The sequence below is a fragment of the Pristis pectinata genome, chromosome 4, assembly GCF_009764475.1.
Source record: "Pristis pectinata isolate sPriPec2 chromosome 4, sPriPec2.1.pri, whole genome shotgun sequence".
NCBI lineage: Eukaryota > Metazoa > Chordata > Chondrichthyes > Rhinopristiformes > Pristidae > Pristis > Pristis pectinata.
The window spans coordinates 104,159,064-104,179,284 of record NC_067408.1 but is presented as its reverse complement, the minus strand read 5'-3'; the positions used below and the strand labels follow the sequence as shown (position 1 = coordinate 104,179,284).

Genomic DNA, 20,221 nt, shown 5'->3' with positions numbered 1-20,221 from the left:
CATCTTTTGCATAGAGTGTTCTGAGGCCAGCTGTAAGTGTCACCACGCTTCCGGCGCCAACATAGCATGCCCACAACTTCGTAAACCATACATCTTTGGGAATGTGGGAGGAAACCGGAGCACCCGGAGGAAACCCACGCAGACACGGGGAGAACATACAAATGGCTTACAGACAGTGGCCGGAATTGAACCCGGGTCACTGGTACTGTAATAGCGTTACGCTAACTGCTACACTACCATGCCTGCCTTGTAGCCAGCAGAGCTGCTGTCTCTCAGCTCCAGCAACCTGGGTTCAATCCTGATCTGTCTGTGTGGTGTTTGTGCAGTCCTCATATCTTTCCTCCCTTATCCCAAAGGTATGGGGGTTGGTGGCTTAATTGTAAATTGCCCCTGTGTAGGTGAGTGGTGGACGTCAGGGGAGTTGACGGGAATGAATGAAGAATAATAAAAAATGAGATTAGTGTACATGGGTACTGGATGTTGACACTGAGTCTGTGGGCTGTTTCTCTCCTGTATGACCCTGTGACTGGATGAAAGCCATCTAATCTTGAAGTTCATTTTCTTCAGTTTTAGATTTGAGCAAATTGGGATTCTTAAGTATTAAACAGTTATAAAGCGAAGATGAGATCCTGCAGTGTAAAAAAGTGGATAATTCCGTTCTAAGGTTGGAGTGTTAACATGGTACAAATTTGTAATCTGATAGGACAGGGCAGTGGACCATGGAATAAAGGGAAGGAGGTGGGGAATGGATGAGCAGGTCATGAGGACAGGGGAAGGGATGGGCAGGTCATGAGAGGGAAAGGGAAAGAGAAGGGGGTAGAGGGCCACAGGAATGAGGGAACACAAAGGAGAAAAAAGAGAGAAGTGGGGGGGAGAAGAGGGAAGGGGTTAGCGGAAGTTAGAGAAATCGATGTTGAGGCCGTCAGGTTGGAGACTGCCAAGGCGGGATATGAGATGTTGTTCCTTCCACCCATGTTTGGCCTCAACATGGCAGTAGAAGAAGCCATGGATGGACATGTCGGTATGGGAGTGGGATGTGGAATTGAAGTGGGTGACCACCGGGAGATCCTGGCTTTTGCGGCATACGGAACGAAGGTGCTCGACAAAGCAGTCACCCAATCTGTGTCGGGTCTCACCGATGTAGAGGAGGCCGCACCAAGAGCACCGGATGCCATAAATGACAGCCTCAGATTCACAGGTGAAGCGCTGCCTCACCTGGAATGACTGTCTAGAGCCCTGAATGGTGGTGAGGGAGGAGGTGTAGGGTCAGGTGTAGCACGGTGCAAGTTGCAGGGATAAGTGCCTGGAGGGTCATCTGGTCATCACCAGAACTCATCAACAAGCACCAGGACCTCGCTTGGCTGGCGGTGAGAGGGGCCCTCACAGAGAGATCCTTCCTATACAGGAGACATATCATCCCCAACGCATGCTGCCCTCGGGATGGCTTCAGTGGGGAAGAGACGGTCACCCACATCTTTGTAGAGTGGATTTGCGAAGAGGGTGTGGAGAAGGATGGAAGGGTCCATGTCCCGGTTCATCCCCAGCATCTGCATGACAGAGGACTCTCTGATCTGTGGGCTGTTCCCAGAGACACACACCGAGACAGACATCAAGTGCTGATGGAAGGTCATCAACTCGGTGAAAGACGCCCTTTGGTCTGCCCGAAACTTGTTGGTCTTCCAGCACAACGGGATGTCCGTGAGGGAATGCTGCCGACTGGCACATTCCAGGCTGCAGGAGTACTTGCTGAGGGACGCGCTGAAGGTGGAAGCAACGAATGCAAAAGCTCTGTGGGGAAGGACCACAGTCTGGGCTCCTTCCACTGCAGGACATGGACTGATTTTGGGTGGGGAAGCCCCTCAACATTGAAAGGGCCAAATGAGTGCTAACAGTGCTATGGTTTTAAATAAAATGTTAACAATACTAGATGTAATGACCATGAATGGACAATGGTTGGCACTGTGTTTATTCTTTTGTGTATATTTTTTATTATGAATAAAATATGTTTTTGAACTAAAAATAACAGGCAGCCTCCAGTGGTGAGCATCAGCTGTGCTGCTCTGCAGAAGTTGCCTGTCTTTACTGGGACCTTTTCAGAGTCCAGGACATTGTTTGTCTCCATCAGGGTGCTCCCCTGCTAGCGGAGGGGGGTGCTCTGACTGCTAGGATAGCTGGACAAAGGAACAGACTGGAAGGCAGAGGAGCAAGCTGCCTCCACTGGGGCTTGTGGCCGTGGTCTCTGGCCATCCCATCATACTTTTGCACTTCAGCCCCACTCTTCTGATCTTTGGGCACCCAGTGCGGAGCGCAAGTCAGTCGAGGGACCCTCCCATCACTCTGCTCCCGGGCCTACCCAAGGTGGCCATTGATAGGTCCACCTGAGCTGTCTACATGCCCCTCTTCTGAGCATTCGTGCCTGGGTGTCCCTTAATGGTCATGTCTTTATTTAAATTTTGTTAATATTTTGCCGGAAATTATGTACATAGAACATGGAGTAGTACAGTACAGGACAGACCATTCGGCGCACGATGTTCTGCCAATCCTGATGCCAATTTATACTAAATGTTCTCCTCCTGTGTATCATCCATATCTCTCCATTCCCTTCATATTCATGTTTCCATATAAAACCCTCTTAAACTCCTCAACTAAACTGTCTGCTTCCACTGCTACCCCTGGTAACCCATTCCAGGCACCTACCACTCTGCGTAGAAAACTTTCCCCCCTCTAACCTTAAAAGCATGTCCATTGGTGTTTGACATTTGACAGCATGGCTTTGTGAGGGGCAGATTGTGCCTCATAGGCCTGATTGAATTCTTTGAGGATGTGACAAAGCACATTGATGAAGGGAGAGTAGTGGATGTGGTGTCCATGGATCTTAGTAAGTCATTTTATAAGTTCCTCATGGAAGCCTCATTCAGAAAGTCAGAAGGCATGGGATCCAGGGAAGCTTGGCTGTGTGGATTCAGAATTGGCTCACCCATGGAAGACAGAGGGTGGTTGTAGATAGAAAAATGGATGAGTATGTGGGAGGGAAGGGCAAGCTAGATCTTAGAGCAGGACAAAATGTCGGCACAACATCGTGGGCCGACGGGTCTGTACTGTGCTGTAATGTTCTATGTTCTTACCCTGGGGAAAAGTTTCTGACTGTCTACCCTATCTATGCCTCTTGTAATCTTAAAAATCTCTATCAGGTCTCCCCTCAGCCTCCGACACTCCAAGAAGAACAATTTAAGTTTGTCCAAACTTTACTTATAGCTCATTCCCTCTAATCCAGGCAGCATGTTGGTATTGGTTTATTATTGTCACTTGTACCGAGGTACAGTGAAAAGCTCGTCTTACAAACCGATCGTACAGGTCAATTCATTACACAGTGGAGTTACATTGAATTAGTACAAAGTGCACTGATGTAGTACAGGTAAAAACAGTAACAGTACAGAGTAAAGTGTCACAGCTACAGAGAAAGTGCAGTGCAATAAAGTGCAAGGTCACAACAAGGTAGATCGTGAGGTCAGAGTCCATCTCATTGTATAAGGGAACCGTTCAATAGTCTTATCATAGTAAGACTATTGATAAACCCCTTCCACACCCTCTGCACAGTCTCCACATCCTTCATGTAATGGGGTGACCAGAACTGCATGCAATTCTCCAAGTGTGGTCTGACTGAAGCAGCAAGACTTCCTGACTCTTACACTCAACACCTCCACCAATGAAGGCAAGCATGCCTTATGCCTTCTTTACCACCATATCCACTTTCAGTGAACTATGGACCTGGACCCCAAGATCCCTCTGTACCTCAATGCTATTAAGGGGCCTACCACCGACTATATACTTTGTCCTTTCATTTGACCTCCGAAAGTGCAACACCTCCGACTTGCCCAGATTAAACTCCATTTACCACTTCTCTGCCTATATTGTCAATATGAAAATACAGCTTTTTTTTTAAAAAAAGGCAGTTTCCTCCTATAGCAAAAAACAAACTGGTGCAGGAACTCAGCAGGTCAGGCAGAATCTGTGGAGGCAAAGCGGTGGCCGACAATTCGGGTGGAGACCCTGCATCTGGTCTGTTGCCGATTCCGGCACATCCAGTCTCCCGGCAGCCGGTTGACTTTCGGTTTCATTTAATCGATAACAGTACCAGCAACATTGGTTTCATTTTACTGTGAAACGTCGTTGGCTGCTGTGGCTCTATGTGGAAATCATTGGTTCATTCATGGTTCATTTGTGGACCCAGCCCGCCCGTGTATTTAAGAACGTCTCAGCTCTGAGCGGCTTATAATGAAACGCACCCATTCCCGTCCGCCAAATACAGGTACGTGCTAATTAGGCGAATTCATTTAGGTTTTATTTTGTAAGACAGACTCGCAATCACTTCCGCCATTTCCAAACTGCCCTCCCCCCAAAAATTATAAATATCTACTATTGCGTGCAATAGTATATTGCGTCATATAATGCACTTAAATAGTGTTTAACTTCCTTGCAGCATCCATTTCCGTTATTCCAGTATGTTTGCCACAAGGGATGTCTTTCCAGTCAATGTTGACGCCGGGGGTACGGTTTTATCTAAGGGAGGGTGAGGGAGGGAAACACGATGTAATTTGGTTCTGGGAGATGTTCGTTAACCATTTCTCTCTGGGCTGGTGGAGTCCCCACCCATCTCCAGGGACTTCGGGGAGGTGATGGCCGGTGTTGTGCAGCAGTTGGGAGCCCACAGAGATGGTGTGGAGACGGCAGTGTGTGGCTATTGATGGCTGTTGTTCATGTTTCGACCAGCAAAGGTGGGGGAGGGAGTGGGGTGGATGGTAGAACGGTACAGCACAAATAACAGATCTTAAACAACAGGGGTTATCTCTGACAAGGTAGCAGTGCCCCGCAGCAGGCACAGAAGCCCTGGAGTCTGCCTTCACCCACCACGTTTGGATTGGTGTTGAAAGAGTCAGCCTACCTGGTCCATGCTGGTGGGGGCAAGGGTAGGGGGCGGGGTGTCAGTGAACTTGGAGCACAGGACAGTGTTTGGGAGATAAGTAACATTGGCAGTTCAGCGAGACCAGGTGGCGGGGTTGGGCTGGAGTTCGGAGGTCAGTAGGGCTTTGCTCCGTGGGACCTGAGGACATTAATAGTGCGGGGGCTGGAGGTGTTGGTAGCTGGTTTGTGTTGGGACCTCTGGCTTGGTGGGACTTAGTGATAGTTCACACCGTCCACCTTCGTGGAAGGAGCGGACGGCTCAGACTCAGCACCGGGCAGGGTCTGATCCTCTATCAGCAGCAACACTTCTTCACGCCTGTTTCAGCTTTTTGCAGATCTCGGACGCGGGATTCCACTCAGCTTGTGTTGCAAACGCCCTTAAACCGAGTGCGCGAGTAACACACACACAAACACGCACAAAGCCCTGGCAACAAATTCAGCTCCGGTCTGAAAATGGTCCTTTAGACACAGAAGGTGGAATCGCCCTCTTGAGTCCAAGGTTCAATTGTCGGTCTTTGATTTGGTGTCAAGTGGGTTTACGTTGATGGCGAGACTCCGTATGCCGGTCTCTGGTACGATGTTTGTTTAGTTTCCGCACCTGTTGCGGGTTCAGTCGCCCGGCTCTGTGTTGCTTAGTTCAGTCGCTCTGTCGTTGTGTCTGTGTTGCTGTTCATGGTCTCATCACTGTTATGTCTGTTGCCCATCATTTCCACTTGTGTGTTATGTCCTGTTTGTACCATCGATTGTAAATGTGTTGGCTTTTTGTTTCTTAAGGAAAGTTGTTCATCCAGAAATATCATGTTGTTTTAAAACGTATGGTCACTTCTGTGTGTGGTTATGAGTTTTTATTTTCTGGCACCTTGAGCACTTTAATAATTCTGCTCTTATCAGTTTGTCCAGTAGGGTAGCTCAAAACTTGAGTGTTGTGGGTGTTGGCTTGTGGGTTTAAGGTTGCTATGCAGTGACTCCAGAGATTGTGGAATGCAATGTGAGAGACAATCCTGCAATAATCTGGATGCAACAAATAACCTGCTGGAGGAACTCAGTGGGTTGGGCAGCATCTGAAGGGGGAAAGGAATTGTCAGCTTCCTTCAGGTTGAAACCCTGCATCAAGGTTTTGACCTGAAATGTCAAGAATTCCTTTCCCTCCACAGATGCTGCTCGAACCACTGAGTTCCTCCAGCAGATTATTTTTGCCCCAGATTCCAGTATCTGCAGTCTCTTGTGTCTTCATAATCCTGATGTATTCCGCCAATCTTCATAGTCTTCATGACCACCAGTGTTCCTTGATACAATTCACAGAATGCAAACTATGTGCATGTAATGGAAGCTGTCAGTGAACCCTTAAGTAAGACTGGAGATTTTAAATATTAGGTGTGCACATGTATGAGTGTCTAAATTCTGTCAATGGTAGACGTACTGGAAATACTTTGTAGGTTTTGTAGACTGCAATCTCTCAACGTTCTTTCTCATTGCCAGTTTAATCTGTGAGTTTGGCTTTGAACATGTGACTAATTTTCTCACTGCCTTATTTATTCCTACACCCGAGATACTGGACGTGGTAGTGTGGTGGGCAGCACGGTAGTGTAGCGGTTAGCGAAAGGCTACTACAGTGCCAGCAACCCAAGGTTCAATTCCTACCGCTGTCCGTAAGGAGTTTGTACGTTCTTCCTGTGTCTGCGTGCGTTTCCTCTGGGTGCTCCGGCTTCCTCCTACATTCCAAAGACGTACTGGTTAGGAAGTTGTGGGCATGATATGTTGGCGCCGGAAGCGTGGTGACACTTGCAGGCTGCCCCCAGAATACTACGCAAAAAGATGCATTTCACTGTGTGTTTCGATGTACATGTGACTAATAAAGAAATCTTATCTTACTGCCCTAAAGAGGAAATATATAGAACGTAACATAACAAGAATGTAATGTCACAACACCACTGGTTCAAGTGCTACTCTTGAGATTTAAAGCAATATTGAGGGAGGTGCTTTCTAATCTTTCACTGTTGACACATTAAAGCATGCATCTAGCTTCCCTTTAAGGTGGATGTAAAGCTTCCTGCCTCATACACATACTTTAGAGTCAGTGATGCATAGATTGGACATCATGCTGAAACATTAATTCTATTTCCCTTTGGACAGATGCTGCCTGAACTGCAGAATATTTAAAGCATTTTCTGTTTTCAGATTTCTTGCTTCAGTAGTAATTTGCTTGCAGATTCTATTGTGAAATAATGTGTCAGTGATTTATTTTAGAGGTGCATTGCACATTATCAAATGCCTTTTTACTTCTGGCAATTTGCCCATAATCACCATAGCTGATGATAACAGATATACTCTAATCAATCGATTTAAAACTGCCTCGAGGAAGGCTCGGTGTGTCCTACATGTTTTCAAATGAGGTGAACAATCACAAAAATGCTAAAAAGATTTTTATATGTGGATAAGCTGCACTATTTGGCTTTTCTAGCTGTCAATTTGCCACTTGCATATTCTAAGGAGCGATTTACAGTAGCCAAGTAATGTAGCTCTGGGAAGAGGGAGGAAACCAGAGCACCCAGCAGAAACTTGCACAGTCATGGAGAGAATATGCAAACTCCACACAGACAGCACTGGGGATCAGGATCAAACCCAGGCCCATGGACCTGTGAAGTAAAAACGACTGCTGTTCTACTATGCCACCCAATAGCATGGTATTATAACACAATGTGCAACACAAGACTGTGTTCTTTATCAAATGCATCAACATTGTTGTATAAAGTGACGACCTTCTTTAAAACTGACATTTTGTTTTTCTTTGATTGAGTTTAATCATGTACATCTCACACACAGGATCATTTGTTGGTATTTTGTAATTGAGAAATGAAAATGGAAGATAAATCTTCAATAATTTCCACAGATTAACTGCAAAATTTCCATGAATTCCATAAGCAAGAATTCAAAGCATCACAAATCTCGAAAATCCCATTCATCAAGAAGAGACACAGCAGGGTTCAAGGTACTTCATGACCAATGTACACAAAGAGCATAAAAGTGTCAAAGGCTGAACATGGCATGGTTGGCAGATAACCAATTCTGACCTATTCCCCAGCATTTTACAATAGCATAGCTGAGAAGGGTCCAGCCCTAGGTATTAATGGGCTGTTTGGGGGAGAAAGGGGATGAAGAGTCAGACTTGATGCTTTGCTCTCCTAATGTTTGAGTATTTTGGACTTTTCCGGGAGTAATCAGTAGATCTCCATTGGAACCAGGAGACCAGCAGGTTTTCCTTTTCCTTTCCTAATGTTGTACTATTATTCACGAAAGGAAATAGGGATCATCCTGGAACCTATAGACCAGTGAGTCTCACGTCAGTGGTAGGGAAGCTATTGGAGAGGATTCTTAGGAATTGGATTTATGAGCATTTGGAAAACCATAGCCTCATTAGGGACAGTCAGCATGGTTATGTGCAAGGCAAGTCATGTCTCATTAACTTGATTGAGTTTTTTTGAGGAGGTGATGAAGGTGATCGATGAAGATGCTGTCTCCATGGATTATAGCAAGGCGTTTGACAAGGTCCCTCATGGTAGGCTCATCCGGAAGATTGAGATGCATGGGATTCACAGTAGCGTGGCCATTTGGATTCAGAAGTGACAGAGGGTAGTGATCAACGGGACTTATTCTGGCTTGAGGTCTGTGACGAGTGGTGTTGTGCAGGGATCTGTACTGGGATCTCTGCTGTTTGTGATATATGTATGTATGTATATGACCTGGATGAAAATGTGGATGGGTGGGTCAGTAAGTTTGCAGATGATACAAAGATTGTTGGTGTTGTGGATAGTGTAAAATATTGCCAAAGGATACAGCAGGATATAGATCAGTTGCAGATATGGGTAAAAAAAATGGCAGATGGAGTTTAATGCAGCCAAATGTGAAGTGTTGCACTTTGGGAGATCAATTGTAAAGGGACAGTACACTGTTACTGGCAAGGCCCATTCAATTCAGTTATTTTGCAGCTTTACAAAACTCTGGTTAGGCTGCATCTGGAGTATTGCATTCAATTCTGATACCAATACCAATATCCATTATCAGAAGGATGTGGAGGCCTTGGAGAAGGTGCAGAAAAGGTTTACCAAGATGCTGCCTGGATTAGAGGGCATGTGTGATAAGGAGAGGTTAGACAAACTTGGGTTGTTTTCTCTGCGGTGGCGGAAGTTGAGGGGAGACCTGATAGAAGTTCATAAGATTATGAGAGGCATTGATAGAGTAGACAGCTGGTATCTTTTTCCCAGCGTCAACATGGTTAATACATGCACTTAAGGTGAGAGGGGGTAACTAGAAAGGAGATGTGCAGGGCACGGATTTTACAGGGTGGTGGGTGCCTGGAGCCCGCTGCCAGGGATGGTAGTGGAGGCAAATACAATAGAGGTGTTTAAGAGGCTCTTAGATAACCACATGGGCGTGCAGAAAATGGAGGGATTTGGATATTGTGTAGGCAGAAGGGATTAGTTTAGTTAGGCATTTCATTACTAGTTTAATTAGTTTGGCACAACAGTATAGGCTGAAGGGCCTGTCCCTGTGCTCTACTGTTCTCTCTCTCAAATTGGGGAAAAATATGGACTGAATATGGTTTTGCTTGATGATCAATCAACATGGGTGATTATTGGTGCGGAGCTAAAAAGTTGTTTTTCTATTTTAGGAAAAAATGGAAGTTGACTACATGGTACAGACAGATACAGTTTCCTTTGGGCAACATGTACCAAATGAAGTACAAGATGGTGTGAACGAAATTCCGGTCCCCAATGGAGACATCACTAACTCCACAAAGCCTGGCTTTCAGAATGATGTCTGGCTGTCTGCGTTTGGCGTGGCAGAGGCACGACAAGAACAGAAAGAACAGAAAAGTATTTCAGTTAAGGTAAGTGACCTTATTTTATGAAGATTACAATCAGATTTGCCCCCAAGCTTCCATGAAATTGCAATCCTGCTTTTTACTCTTTCTCCTGAATTAGACCATAAGACATGAGCAGAATTAGGCCATTCGGCCCTTCGAGTCTGTTCTGCCATTCAATCATTTTTATTTTTCCCCCTCAACCCCATTCTCCTGCCTTCTCCCCATAATCTTTGACGCCCTTACTGATCAAGAATCTATCAACTTTCTGCTTTAAATATACCCAATGACTTGGCCTCCACAGCCGTCTCTGGCAATGAATTCCACAGATTCACCACCCTGCGGCTAAAGAAATTCCTTCTCATCTCTGTTCTAAAGGGATGTCCTTCTATTCTGAGGCTGTGCCCTTTGGTCCTAGATTCTCCCATTACTGGAAACATCCTCTCTACATCCACTCTATCCAGGCATTTCAATATTCAGTAGGTTTCAATGAGATTCTTCCCCCGCCCACCCCCCACCACTATCCTTCTAAACTCCAGTGAGTACAGGTCCAGAGCCATCAAACATTCCTCATGCATTAACCCTTTCATTCCTGGGATCATTCTTGTAGACCTAATCTGGACCCTCTCCAATGCCAGCACATCCTTCCTTAGACATGGGGCCCAAAACTGCTCACAATACTCCAAATGTTGTCTGACCAATGCCTTATAAAGCCTCAGCATAACATCCTTGCTTTTATATTCTAGTCCTCTCGAAATGAATGCTAACATTGCATTTGCCTTCCTCACTACTGACTCAAGCTGCAAGTTAACCTTTAGGGAATCCTGCACTAGGACTCAGGTCCCTTTGCACCTCCAATTTCTGGATTTGATCTCTGTTTAGAAAATCGTCTCTGCTTTTATTCCTTCTAGCAAGGTGCATGACCGTACACTTCCCTACGCTGTATTCTATCTGCCATTTCCTTGCCCATTCTCCCAACCTGTCCAAGTCCTTCTGCAGACTCTCTGTTTCCTCAACATTACCTGCCCCTCCACCTCTCTTTGCATCATCCACAAACTTGGCCACAAAGCCATCAATTCTGTCATCCAGATCATTAACATATAACATGAAAAGTAGTGGACCCAACACAAATCCCTGAGGAATACCAATAGTCACCGGCAGCCAAACAGAAAAGGTCCCATTTATTCCCACTCTTTGCATTCTGCCAGTCAGCCAATCTTCTATCCATGTTAGTACCTTTCCTGTAATACCATGGGCTCCTATCTTGTTTAGTAGCCTTATGTGCGGCAACTTTTCAAAGGCCTTCTGAAAATCCAAGTAAACAACATCCACTGACTCTCCTTTGTCTATCCTGCCTGTTACTTCCTCAAAGAATTCCAACAGATTTGTCAGGAAAGATTTCCCCTTAATGAAACCATGCTGACTTTGGCCAATTTTATCATGTGCTTCCAAGTACCCCGAAACCTCATCCTTAGTAATGGACTCTTAACATGTTACCAACCACTGATGTCAGGCTAACTGGCCTAAAATTTCCTGTCTTTTGCCTCCCTTCCTTCTTAAAGTGTGGAGTGACATTTGTGATTTTCCAGTCCTCCAGAACCATTCCTGACTCTAGTGATTCTTGAAAGATCACGACTAACGCCTCCACAATCTCTTCAGCTACCTCATTCAGTACCCTGGGGTGTAGTCCGTCCAGTCCAAGTGACCTATCTACCTTCAGACCTTTTAGTTTCCCAAGCATGTTCTCCTTAGTAATAGCGACTACACACACTTCTTCCCGATGACTTTCTCGAATTTCTGGCATGTTGCTGGTGTCTTCCACAGTAAAGACTGATACAAGATATTTATTCAGTTAGTCTGCCATTTCCTTGTTCCCCATTACTACCTCTCCAGCGTCATTTTTCAGCAGTCCAATGTCCACTCTTGCCCCTCTTTTACACTTGATATGTCTGAAAAACTTTTGGTATCCTCTTTTATATGATTGGCTAGCTTACCTTCATATTTCATATTTCATCTTATTGCTTTTTTTAGTTGCCTTCTGTTGGTTTTTAAAAGCTTCCCAATCCTCTAGCTTCCCATTGTATGCCCTCTCTTTTGCTTTTATGCTGTCTTTGACTTCCCTTGTCAGCTACAGTTGTATCATCCTTCCTTTTGAATGCTTCTCCTTCTTTGGGATGAACTGATCCTGAGTCTTCCGAATTACTCCCAGAAATTGCTGCCATTGCTGCTCTACCATCATCCCTGCTAGGGTCCCCTTCCAATCAACATTGGCCAGCTCCTCTCTCATGCCTCTGTAGTTACCTTTACTCAACTGTAATACCGGTACATCCAATTTTTGCTTATCCTTCTCAAACGTGCATTAGATTATACCCAATGGACACTGGGAAATTTCTGTTACTTTGCTCAAGTAAGTGTGCGAGGTAAAATGAAAGAAAGGCACATGTAGCACTTAGCACAACATCGGGTTATCCCCAAAAGCATTTTAGCCATTGAAGAGCTACATGTGTGTAAATGAAAATCCACATTTTTCCTTAATTTTACATACCTATATTTTGTCATACATTTACTGTCTTCCTGATTTCCCCCTTAATTTCACTTGCACTATGTGCCTCTGTTGTTCCTCTATGTGCCTTTCATTGTGCCTGTGCATACAAGTACTTCAGAAGACAAAGGAGCAGAAGTAGGGCATTCGGCCCATCGAGTCTGCTCCTGTTGTACATATGACAATAAACTCAACTTTGACTTTTGACCTTCCGTGCTCTTTCAGGCATTTTAGACTGTTGAGTTCACAATATATATTATCTTGTATACCTACAGTACCTTGTACACTTCCCAGTGTCCATATTGGTTTAGCTTTAGAAGTTCCCCTTTTTTTTCTTTTTGGGGATATATTTTGTCTGAGTCCACACTGTCTTCTCCTTGAAAATCTCCCAACCGCTCAAACATTCAAAAAGCTGTTTCCAGTGTTGCTAAATCATATTTTGGCCTGGTAAAATTGGTCTTGTCTCACTTTAGAGATTTTATTCCTTGTCTGTTTTTATCCTTGTGCATAACTCTGCTAACTTTTACTGAAGAATGATCTCTTACTGAAGATGGTCTCCATTACCATTCTTTCCAAGGACCCAATTCATTCCTCAAAATACATACTGTTCTCCTCTTCTGTTAAAACAATGGAAAATGCCATTTAAATTTTTATTCTGGAAACAATTATAGAAGATTCTCTATCTCCCTCTCTGTTTAGGCAATGAGAACCTCATTGTCCAATCAATATGAGCAAGAGGTACGACCATGCATTGATCTCATTGACTCGCTGAGAGGATTTGGTGTGGATAAGGATCTGGGGCTTCCAGCCATTGCAGTGATTGGTGACCAGAGCTCTGGGAAGAGCTCAGTCTTGGAGGCACTCTCAGGAGTGTCACTTCCCAGAGGGAGTGGTAAGAAACTTTTGGAGTCAACCATTAACTGTTTGTCTATAGACTTGTATGTTGTATATAAATGTCCTACTCGTAGTCAGAAATCCCATAGTGGCTAAAGATGGTGCTACAAAGGCACACAAAAGGAATACCTCATCAAAACCGGCTTGGATTTCACAAGATGGGAACAGCTGGCCATCACTCATCTTACTGGTGTCCAATCTTCCATCAAGCAGCAGCTGGATTTGAAGAAAAACACCTTTCCCTCAAAGGGAAAAAGAAAGAGCATAGAAACAAAAGAAACTCTGGCCAGATCTTTGTAGATAAGCATGTGATTATAGGATCAGTTTACAAGACATTAATAAACTATGGCAGAGATTGGAATTGGTTTATTATTGTCACATGCACCGAGGGACAATGGAAAATCTTGTCTTGCATACCATTCATACAGATCAATTTATTACACAGTGCGTCGAGGTAGTACAAGGTAAAACAATAACAGAGTGCAGAATAAAGTGTAACAGCTGTAGAGAAAGTGCAGTGTAGGTAGACAACGAGGTGCAAGGTCATAACAAGGTAGATTGTGAGGTCAAGAGACCATCTTATCTTACTAGGGAACCACTCAATAGTCTTATAACAGTAGGATAGAAGCTATCCTTGAGCCTGATGGTACGTGCTTTCAGGCTTTTATACCTTCTTCCCAATGGGAGAGGGGAGGAGAGAGGATGTCCAGGGTGGTTGAAGTCTTTGATTATGCTGGCTGCTTTACCGAGGCAGTGAGAAGTATAGACAGAGTCGATTGAGGGGAGGCTGGTTTCCATGATGTACTGGGCTGTGTCCACAACTTTGTGCAGTTTCTTGCAGTCACAGGCAGAGCAGTTGCCATACTAAGCCATGATGCATCCAGACAGGATGCTTTCTATAGTGCATCAATAAAAATTGGTGAGGGTCAACGTAGACATGCCAAATTTCTTTAGCCTCTTGAGGAAGTCAAGGCACTGATGAGCTTTCTCGGCCATGGTGTCTATGTGGTTGGAGCAGAACAGGCTATTAGTGATGTTCACTCCTAGGAACTTGCTCTCAACCCTCTTGTCCTCAGCCCCTTTGATGTAGATGGAAGCATGTGCACCACTCCCCTTCCTGAAGTCAATGACCAGCTCTTTCGTTTTGCTGATATTGAGGGAAATGTTGCTGTCATTACACCAGGTCACTAAGCTCTCTATCTCCTTCCTGTACTGCAACTCATCATTATTTGAGGTACAGCCCACTATGGTGGCATCTCTGCAAACTTGTAGATGGAGTTAGAGCAGAATCTGGCCATGCAGTCATGAGTGTATAGGGAGTAGGAGCATCTGGACAGTAAAGACACCTACGTGAGACTATTGTTTATAGACTACAGCTCTGCTTTCAATAAAATAATCCCAAGCAAGCTTGTCACCAAACTCCGAGACCTAGGACTCAACACCTCCCTCTGTAACTGGATCCTTGACTTTCTAACAAACAGACCGCAATCAGTGAGGATAGGCAGCAATACCTCCGGCATGATTATTCTCAACACTGGTACCCCATAAGGCTGCGTCCTCAGCCCTCTAGTGTATAGGGAGTACACTCATGACTGGGTGGCCAGATTCTGCTCTAACTCCATCTACAAGTTTGCAGATGATACCACTGTTGTAGGCCATATCTCAAACAGCAATGAGTCGGAGTACAGGAAGGAGATAGAGAGCTTAGTGGAATGGTGTCATGACAACAACCTTTCCCTCAATGTCAACAAAACAAAAGAGCTGGTCATTGATTTCAGGAAAGGGGGCAGTGTACATGCACCTGTCTACATCAATGGTGTTGAGGTCGAAAGGGTTGAGAACTTCAAGTTCCTGGGAGTGAACATCACCAACAACCTGTCCTGGTCAAATCACGTAGATGCCACGGCCAAGAAAGCTCACCAGCGCCTTTACTTCCTCAGGAGGCTAAAGAAATTTGGTTTGTCCCCTTTGACTCTCACCAACTTTTACAGATGCTTCATAGAAAACATCCTATCTGGATGTATCACAGCTTGGTATGGCAATTGCTCTGCCCAGCACCGCAAGAAACTGCAGAGTTGTGGACAGCCCAACACATCACGGACACCAGCCTCCCCTCCTTGGACTCTGTCTTTACCTCTCATTGTCTTGGTGTAGCAGCCAGCATAATCAAAGACCCCACCCACCCGGGACATTCTCTCTTCTTTCCTCTTCCATCGAGTAGAAGATACAGGAGCCTGAGGGCATGTACCACCAGACTTAAGGACAGCTTCTACCCCACTGTGATAAGATTATTGAATGGTTCCTTTATACAATGAGATGGACTATGACATCACGATCTACCTTGTTGAGACCTTGCACCTTATTGCACTGCACTTCCTCTGTAACTGGGACACTTTACTCTGTACTGTTACTGTTTTTACCTGTACTACATCAATGCACTTTGTACTAACTCAATGTAACTGCACTGTGTAATGAATTATAGACAATAGGAGCAGAAGTAGACCATTCGGCCCTTCGAGTCTGCACCGCCATTTTGAGATCATGGCTGATCATCAACAATCAATATCCTGTTCCTGCCTTGACCCCATATCCCTTGATTCCCCTATCTATAAGAAACCTATCTAGCTCCTTCTTGAAAGTGCCCAGAGAATTGGCCTCCACTGCCCTCTGAGGCAGTGCATTCCACAAATTCACAACCCTCTGGGAGAAGAAGTTTTTCCTCACCTCTGTCCTAAATGGCCTAGCCCTTATTCTTAAAACATGCCCCCTGGTCCTGGACTTCCCCAACACCTGGAACATATTTCCTGTCTCTATCTTGTCCAATCCCTTAATAATCCTGTATGTTTCAATCAGATCCCCTCTCAATCTTCTCAATTCCAGCGTGTACAATCTCAGTCTCTCCAACCTCTCAGCATAAGACAGTCCCGACATCCCCGGAATTAACCTCGTAAACCTATGCTGCACGCCCTCTATAGCCAGGATATCCTTCCTTAACCCTGGAGACCAAAACTGTACACAATACTCCAGGAGTGGTCTCACCAGGGCCCTGTACAAATGCAAAAGAATCTCTTTGCTTTTGTACTCAATTCCTCTTGTAATACAGGCCAACATTCCATTAGCCTTCATCACTGCCTGCTGCACTTGCTCATTCACTTTCAGTGACTGATGAACAAGGACTCCTAGATCCCTTTGTATTTCCCCCTTACCTAACTCCACACCATTCAGATAATAATCCACCTTCCTGTTCCTGCTCCCAAAGTGGATAACCTCACACTTATCCACATTAAACTTCATCTGCCAAGTATCTGCCCACTTACCCAACCTATCCAAATCACCTTGAATTCTCCTAACTTCTTCTACACATGTCGCACTGCCACCCAACTTTGTATCATCAGCGAACTTGCTAATGTTATTCACAATGCCTTCATCTAAATCATCAACATAGATCGTAAACAGCTGCGGTCCCAGCACCGAGCCCTGTGGCACCCCACTAGTCACGGCCTGCCATTCTGAGAAACATCCATTCACCCCTACTCTTTGTTTCCTATCCGCCAACCAGTTTTCTATTCACGTTAATACCTGCCCCCCAATTCCATGAGCCCTAATTTTACCCACCAATCTCCTGTGCAGCACCTTATCAAATGCCTTCTGAAAGTCGAGGTATACAACATCCACTGAATCTCCCTCGTCTATTTTCCTGGTTACATCCTCAAAAAACTCCAGTAGATTAGTCAAGCATGATTTGCTCTTGGTAAATCCATGTTGACTCGACCCAATCCTATCATTGCTATCCAAATATGCCGCTATTTCATCCTTAATAATGGACTCTAGCATCTTCCCCACCACAGATGTTAGGCTAACTGGACAATAGTTCCCCGTTTTCTCCCTCCCTCCTTTCTTAAAATGTGGGATAACATTAGCCATTCTCCAATCCTCAGGAACTGACCCTGAATCTAAGGAACATCGGAAAATGATCACCAATGCATCCACAATTTCTAGAGCCACCTCCTTTAGTACCCTGGGATGCAGACCATCTGGACCTGGGGATTTGTCAGTCTTCAGCCCCATTAGTCTACCCATCACCATTTCTTTCCTAATGTCAATCCACTTCAGTTCCTCTGTCACCCTCTGCCTTTTGTCCATCCTTACCTCTGGGAGATTTCTTACGTCTTCCCCCGTGAAGACAGATCCAAAGTACTTATTAAATTCGACTGCCATCTCCCTGTTTCCCGTAATAATTTCACCCGATCCGGTCTTCAAGGGCCCAACATTGTTCCTAACTAACTTCTTTCCCTTCACATACCTAAAAAAGCTTTTGCTATCTTCCTTAATATTCCTGGCTAGCTTGCCTTCGTACCTCCTTTTTTCTTCCCGAATTACCTTTTTAGTTAAATTCTGCTGCACCTTAAACATTTCCCAATCTTCTATCTTCCCACTCAGCTTGGCTCTGCCATACTTCTTCCTTTTTAACACAATGCTATCTCTGACTTCCTTTGTCAGCCACGGTGGCCCCTTTCCCCTCTTTGAGTCTTTCCTTCTCTGGGGAATAAACTGATCCTGCACCTTGTGCATTATTCCCAAGAATACCTGTACGATCGGTTTGTAAGACAAGCTTTTCACTGTACCACGGTACAAGCGACAATAATAAACCAATACCAATACCAGTAGAGTAGGGGGCTGAGGACGCAGCCTTGTGGGGCACCAGAATTGAGGATAATTGTGGCAAAGGTGTTGCTGCCCATCCTTGCTGATTGAGGTCTGTTGGTCAGGAAGTCAAGGATCCAATTGGAAGTCAGCAAGTTAAGGATCCAGTCAAGGACCCAAGGATCATCTTTTAAAGGAAGGATTAACAATGATAAATCTATTCAACCACCCAACAGTCTTGTGGTACCACTAGATTTTCAAAATTATTAAACTTGCCTAAGGAAATTGTTTACCTTTCTGAATTGTTCCAAATACTCCTCAATAACATCATAGAATCACAGAAGTTTTATAAACTTGCATGCAATTTGCCTAACAATGTAAACACATAGCTCACTTATTATCTTAGTTTTCATTATTTATAGCAGTTACCTCAAAAGTACCTCTGTCCATTTAATGGCATATTCTTCTATTGAGTTTGTTCTGAGTCCTAGTAGAGTAATTCTATTTAATCCCTATCCTAGTTAAGGATAAGATATATCGACCAGTTGTCAGGGAAGGCCATCTCAGCAGCCACTTGAAATAAATTTAAGAAGCAAGTGGACATTTCTCTGGAAAGAGAAAGAAGTGAAGGTAAGCAGCCAGATCGTTAGGTTTGTTATCAGAAATGGGGTCTAATTGGGTCTAATTTGATTCCTTAAATGACTCTAGGGAGAAATATATTTTGTGATTGCTCTAAGTCAGCAATACTCCATCAGCACTCTTGTTGTGTGCTCTACCTAATAACTTTTATTGAGTGTGAAGCAACACATGCAATGTCATCTTTGCTTTGCTATCCAAGACAAATTTCTTCTACCTGTGTTCCAGGCAGTGGTCTTCCTAATAAACATTTAAGAGTAATCATGTGGAGAATTAGATTTCCTTATTGAATGAACTCAATTACCTAAGCTGCTGCCATTGCACTAAAAGGGAAAATACTTCATTCCTTCTGTTTGCTGCTCCCTTTTAGCACAGTGTCAATAGAAGAATGTGCCATTCAATGGAAAGAGGTACTTTTAAAGTAATTGCTATAAATAATGAAAGTTTATATAAGTAAACGAGCTGTGTTAATATTGTCAGATGAGTAGCAGGTAACTTTAGAAAGGCTGTGTTTAATGAGAACAGCCAGAGTAGATCTGATTGGGCAATATCTCTGTCAGTCAAGCTTAGTGACATTATCTATTTGTCTTGGGAATGTAGACCTCAATGGCAAGCATGGCACTTAACTGGTTTATCAGGCATTTTCAGTTAAGAGCCAAACATTTTGGTGTATCTCAGTCACATGCACATCAGACTGAGAAATGATAGCTGATTTCCCTTCCCGAAGGTAAAAATTCAGTAGTTTGATTGTCACCATTATTAATACCCATTTTGATTCCAGACTTTTTTCATGACTTCAATTTAAAATTCATCAGCAGCCATGGAGGGATTTGAACACTTGTCGCTGGATCAATATATCAGTTTCTGGAATTTAGTCCAGTATTTAATCACCATGGTTCTGCACCCTGATCTTGCGCACATTTCTAATGTAAACACTCTCCACCCAGTCCATTTTGCGAGAATAATTACCGTGGTTTTATTGGGAGAACATGTTCTAAGGTTTTCTTGTGTTTTTGCTTTCAAAATAGATAGACCATGTTTCATGTACAACAGATTGTTTGCTGTGAGTCATATGCCCAGCCCATCTCTAAGTCACTGGTTGCCAATGCATACTGTTTAAAACAAAAGCAAACACATTTTGTAAGAAGTCCAATTGAAAGATAGTACCATTATTTCTCTCATCCTGACTATTTTTTCCGTTAAAATGGTCTTTTAGGAATAGATTATATTCTGTTGATTATTATTTGTTGCACTGATTTGTTCTCCCTGCATCTCTCAAAAACATTCCCTTCCATAATCACTTTTTGATCCTGATTGATATCTGGCAATGTTATTCTTTTGACAGGAATTGTAACAAGATGCCCACTGGAACTGAAGCTAAAAAATGTTAAAGCAGCAAATGTTTGGAAGGGTAAAATCAGCTACAAGGATTATTCAAACAAACTCAGCAGTACCACTCAGGTGGAAGAAGAAATTCTCAAAGGTATGTTCCAAAACACTGCTGTGTATAAGGACTTAACATATCATACACTGTAAAGTTTAAAAAGATTGTCAGCAGTATAGTGATGGCCAGCTGCTTTAAAGTTACATTTATACAAATCTTCCTAAATATAGCAAATTTATGTCTTCAACAATTGGCAAAATCACCATTTTGACTCAGGAACCATCAATAAAAAGTCAAG

At 43.9% G+C, this 20,221-nt stretch overlaps 1 protein-coding gene across 6 annotated transcripts in view; it reads left to right on the top strand.

The window, feature by feature from the left end:
* Positions 1 to 20,221, top strand: part of LOC127569933 (interferon-induced GTP-binding protein Mx3-like) — an 81,245-nt gene that overhangs the window by 39,967 nt on the left and 21,057 nt on the right. Inside the window, exons 1-5 of one of the 6 annotated variants that reach the window (XM_052015014.1) lie at positions 4,092 to 4,309; positions 7,853 to 7,951; positions 9,632 to 9,850; positions 13,065 to 13,257; positions 19,885 to 20,022. In XM_052015014.1, the coding sequence (XP_051870974.1) occupies positions 7,871 to 7,951; positions 9,632 to 9,850; positions 13,065 to 13,257; positions 19,885 to 20,022 (631 nt within the window). In that variant the 5' untranslated portion in view covers positions 4,092 to 4,309; positions 7,853 to 7,870. Of the gene's footprint in view, positions 1 to 4,091; positions 4,310 to 5,001; positions 5,535 to 7,785; positions 7,952 to 9,631; positions 9,851 to 13,064; positions 13,258 to 19,884; positions 20,023 to 20,221 lie in introns of those variants that run through there. The other 5 variants (XM_052015011.1, XM_052015009.1, XM_052015010.1 and 2 more) reach the window with 5 other exon arrangements.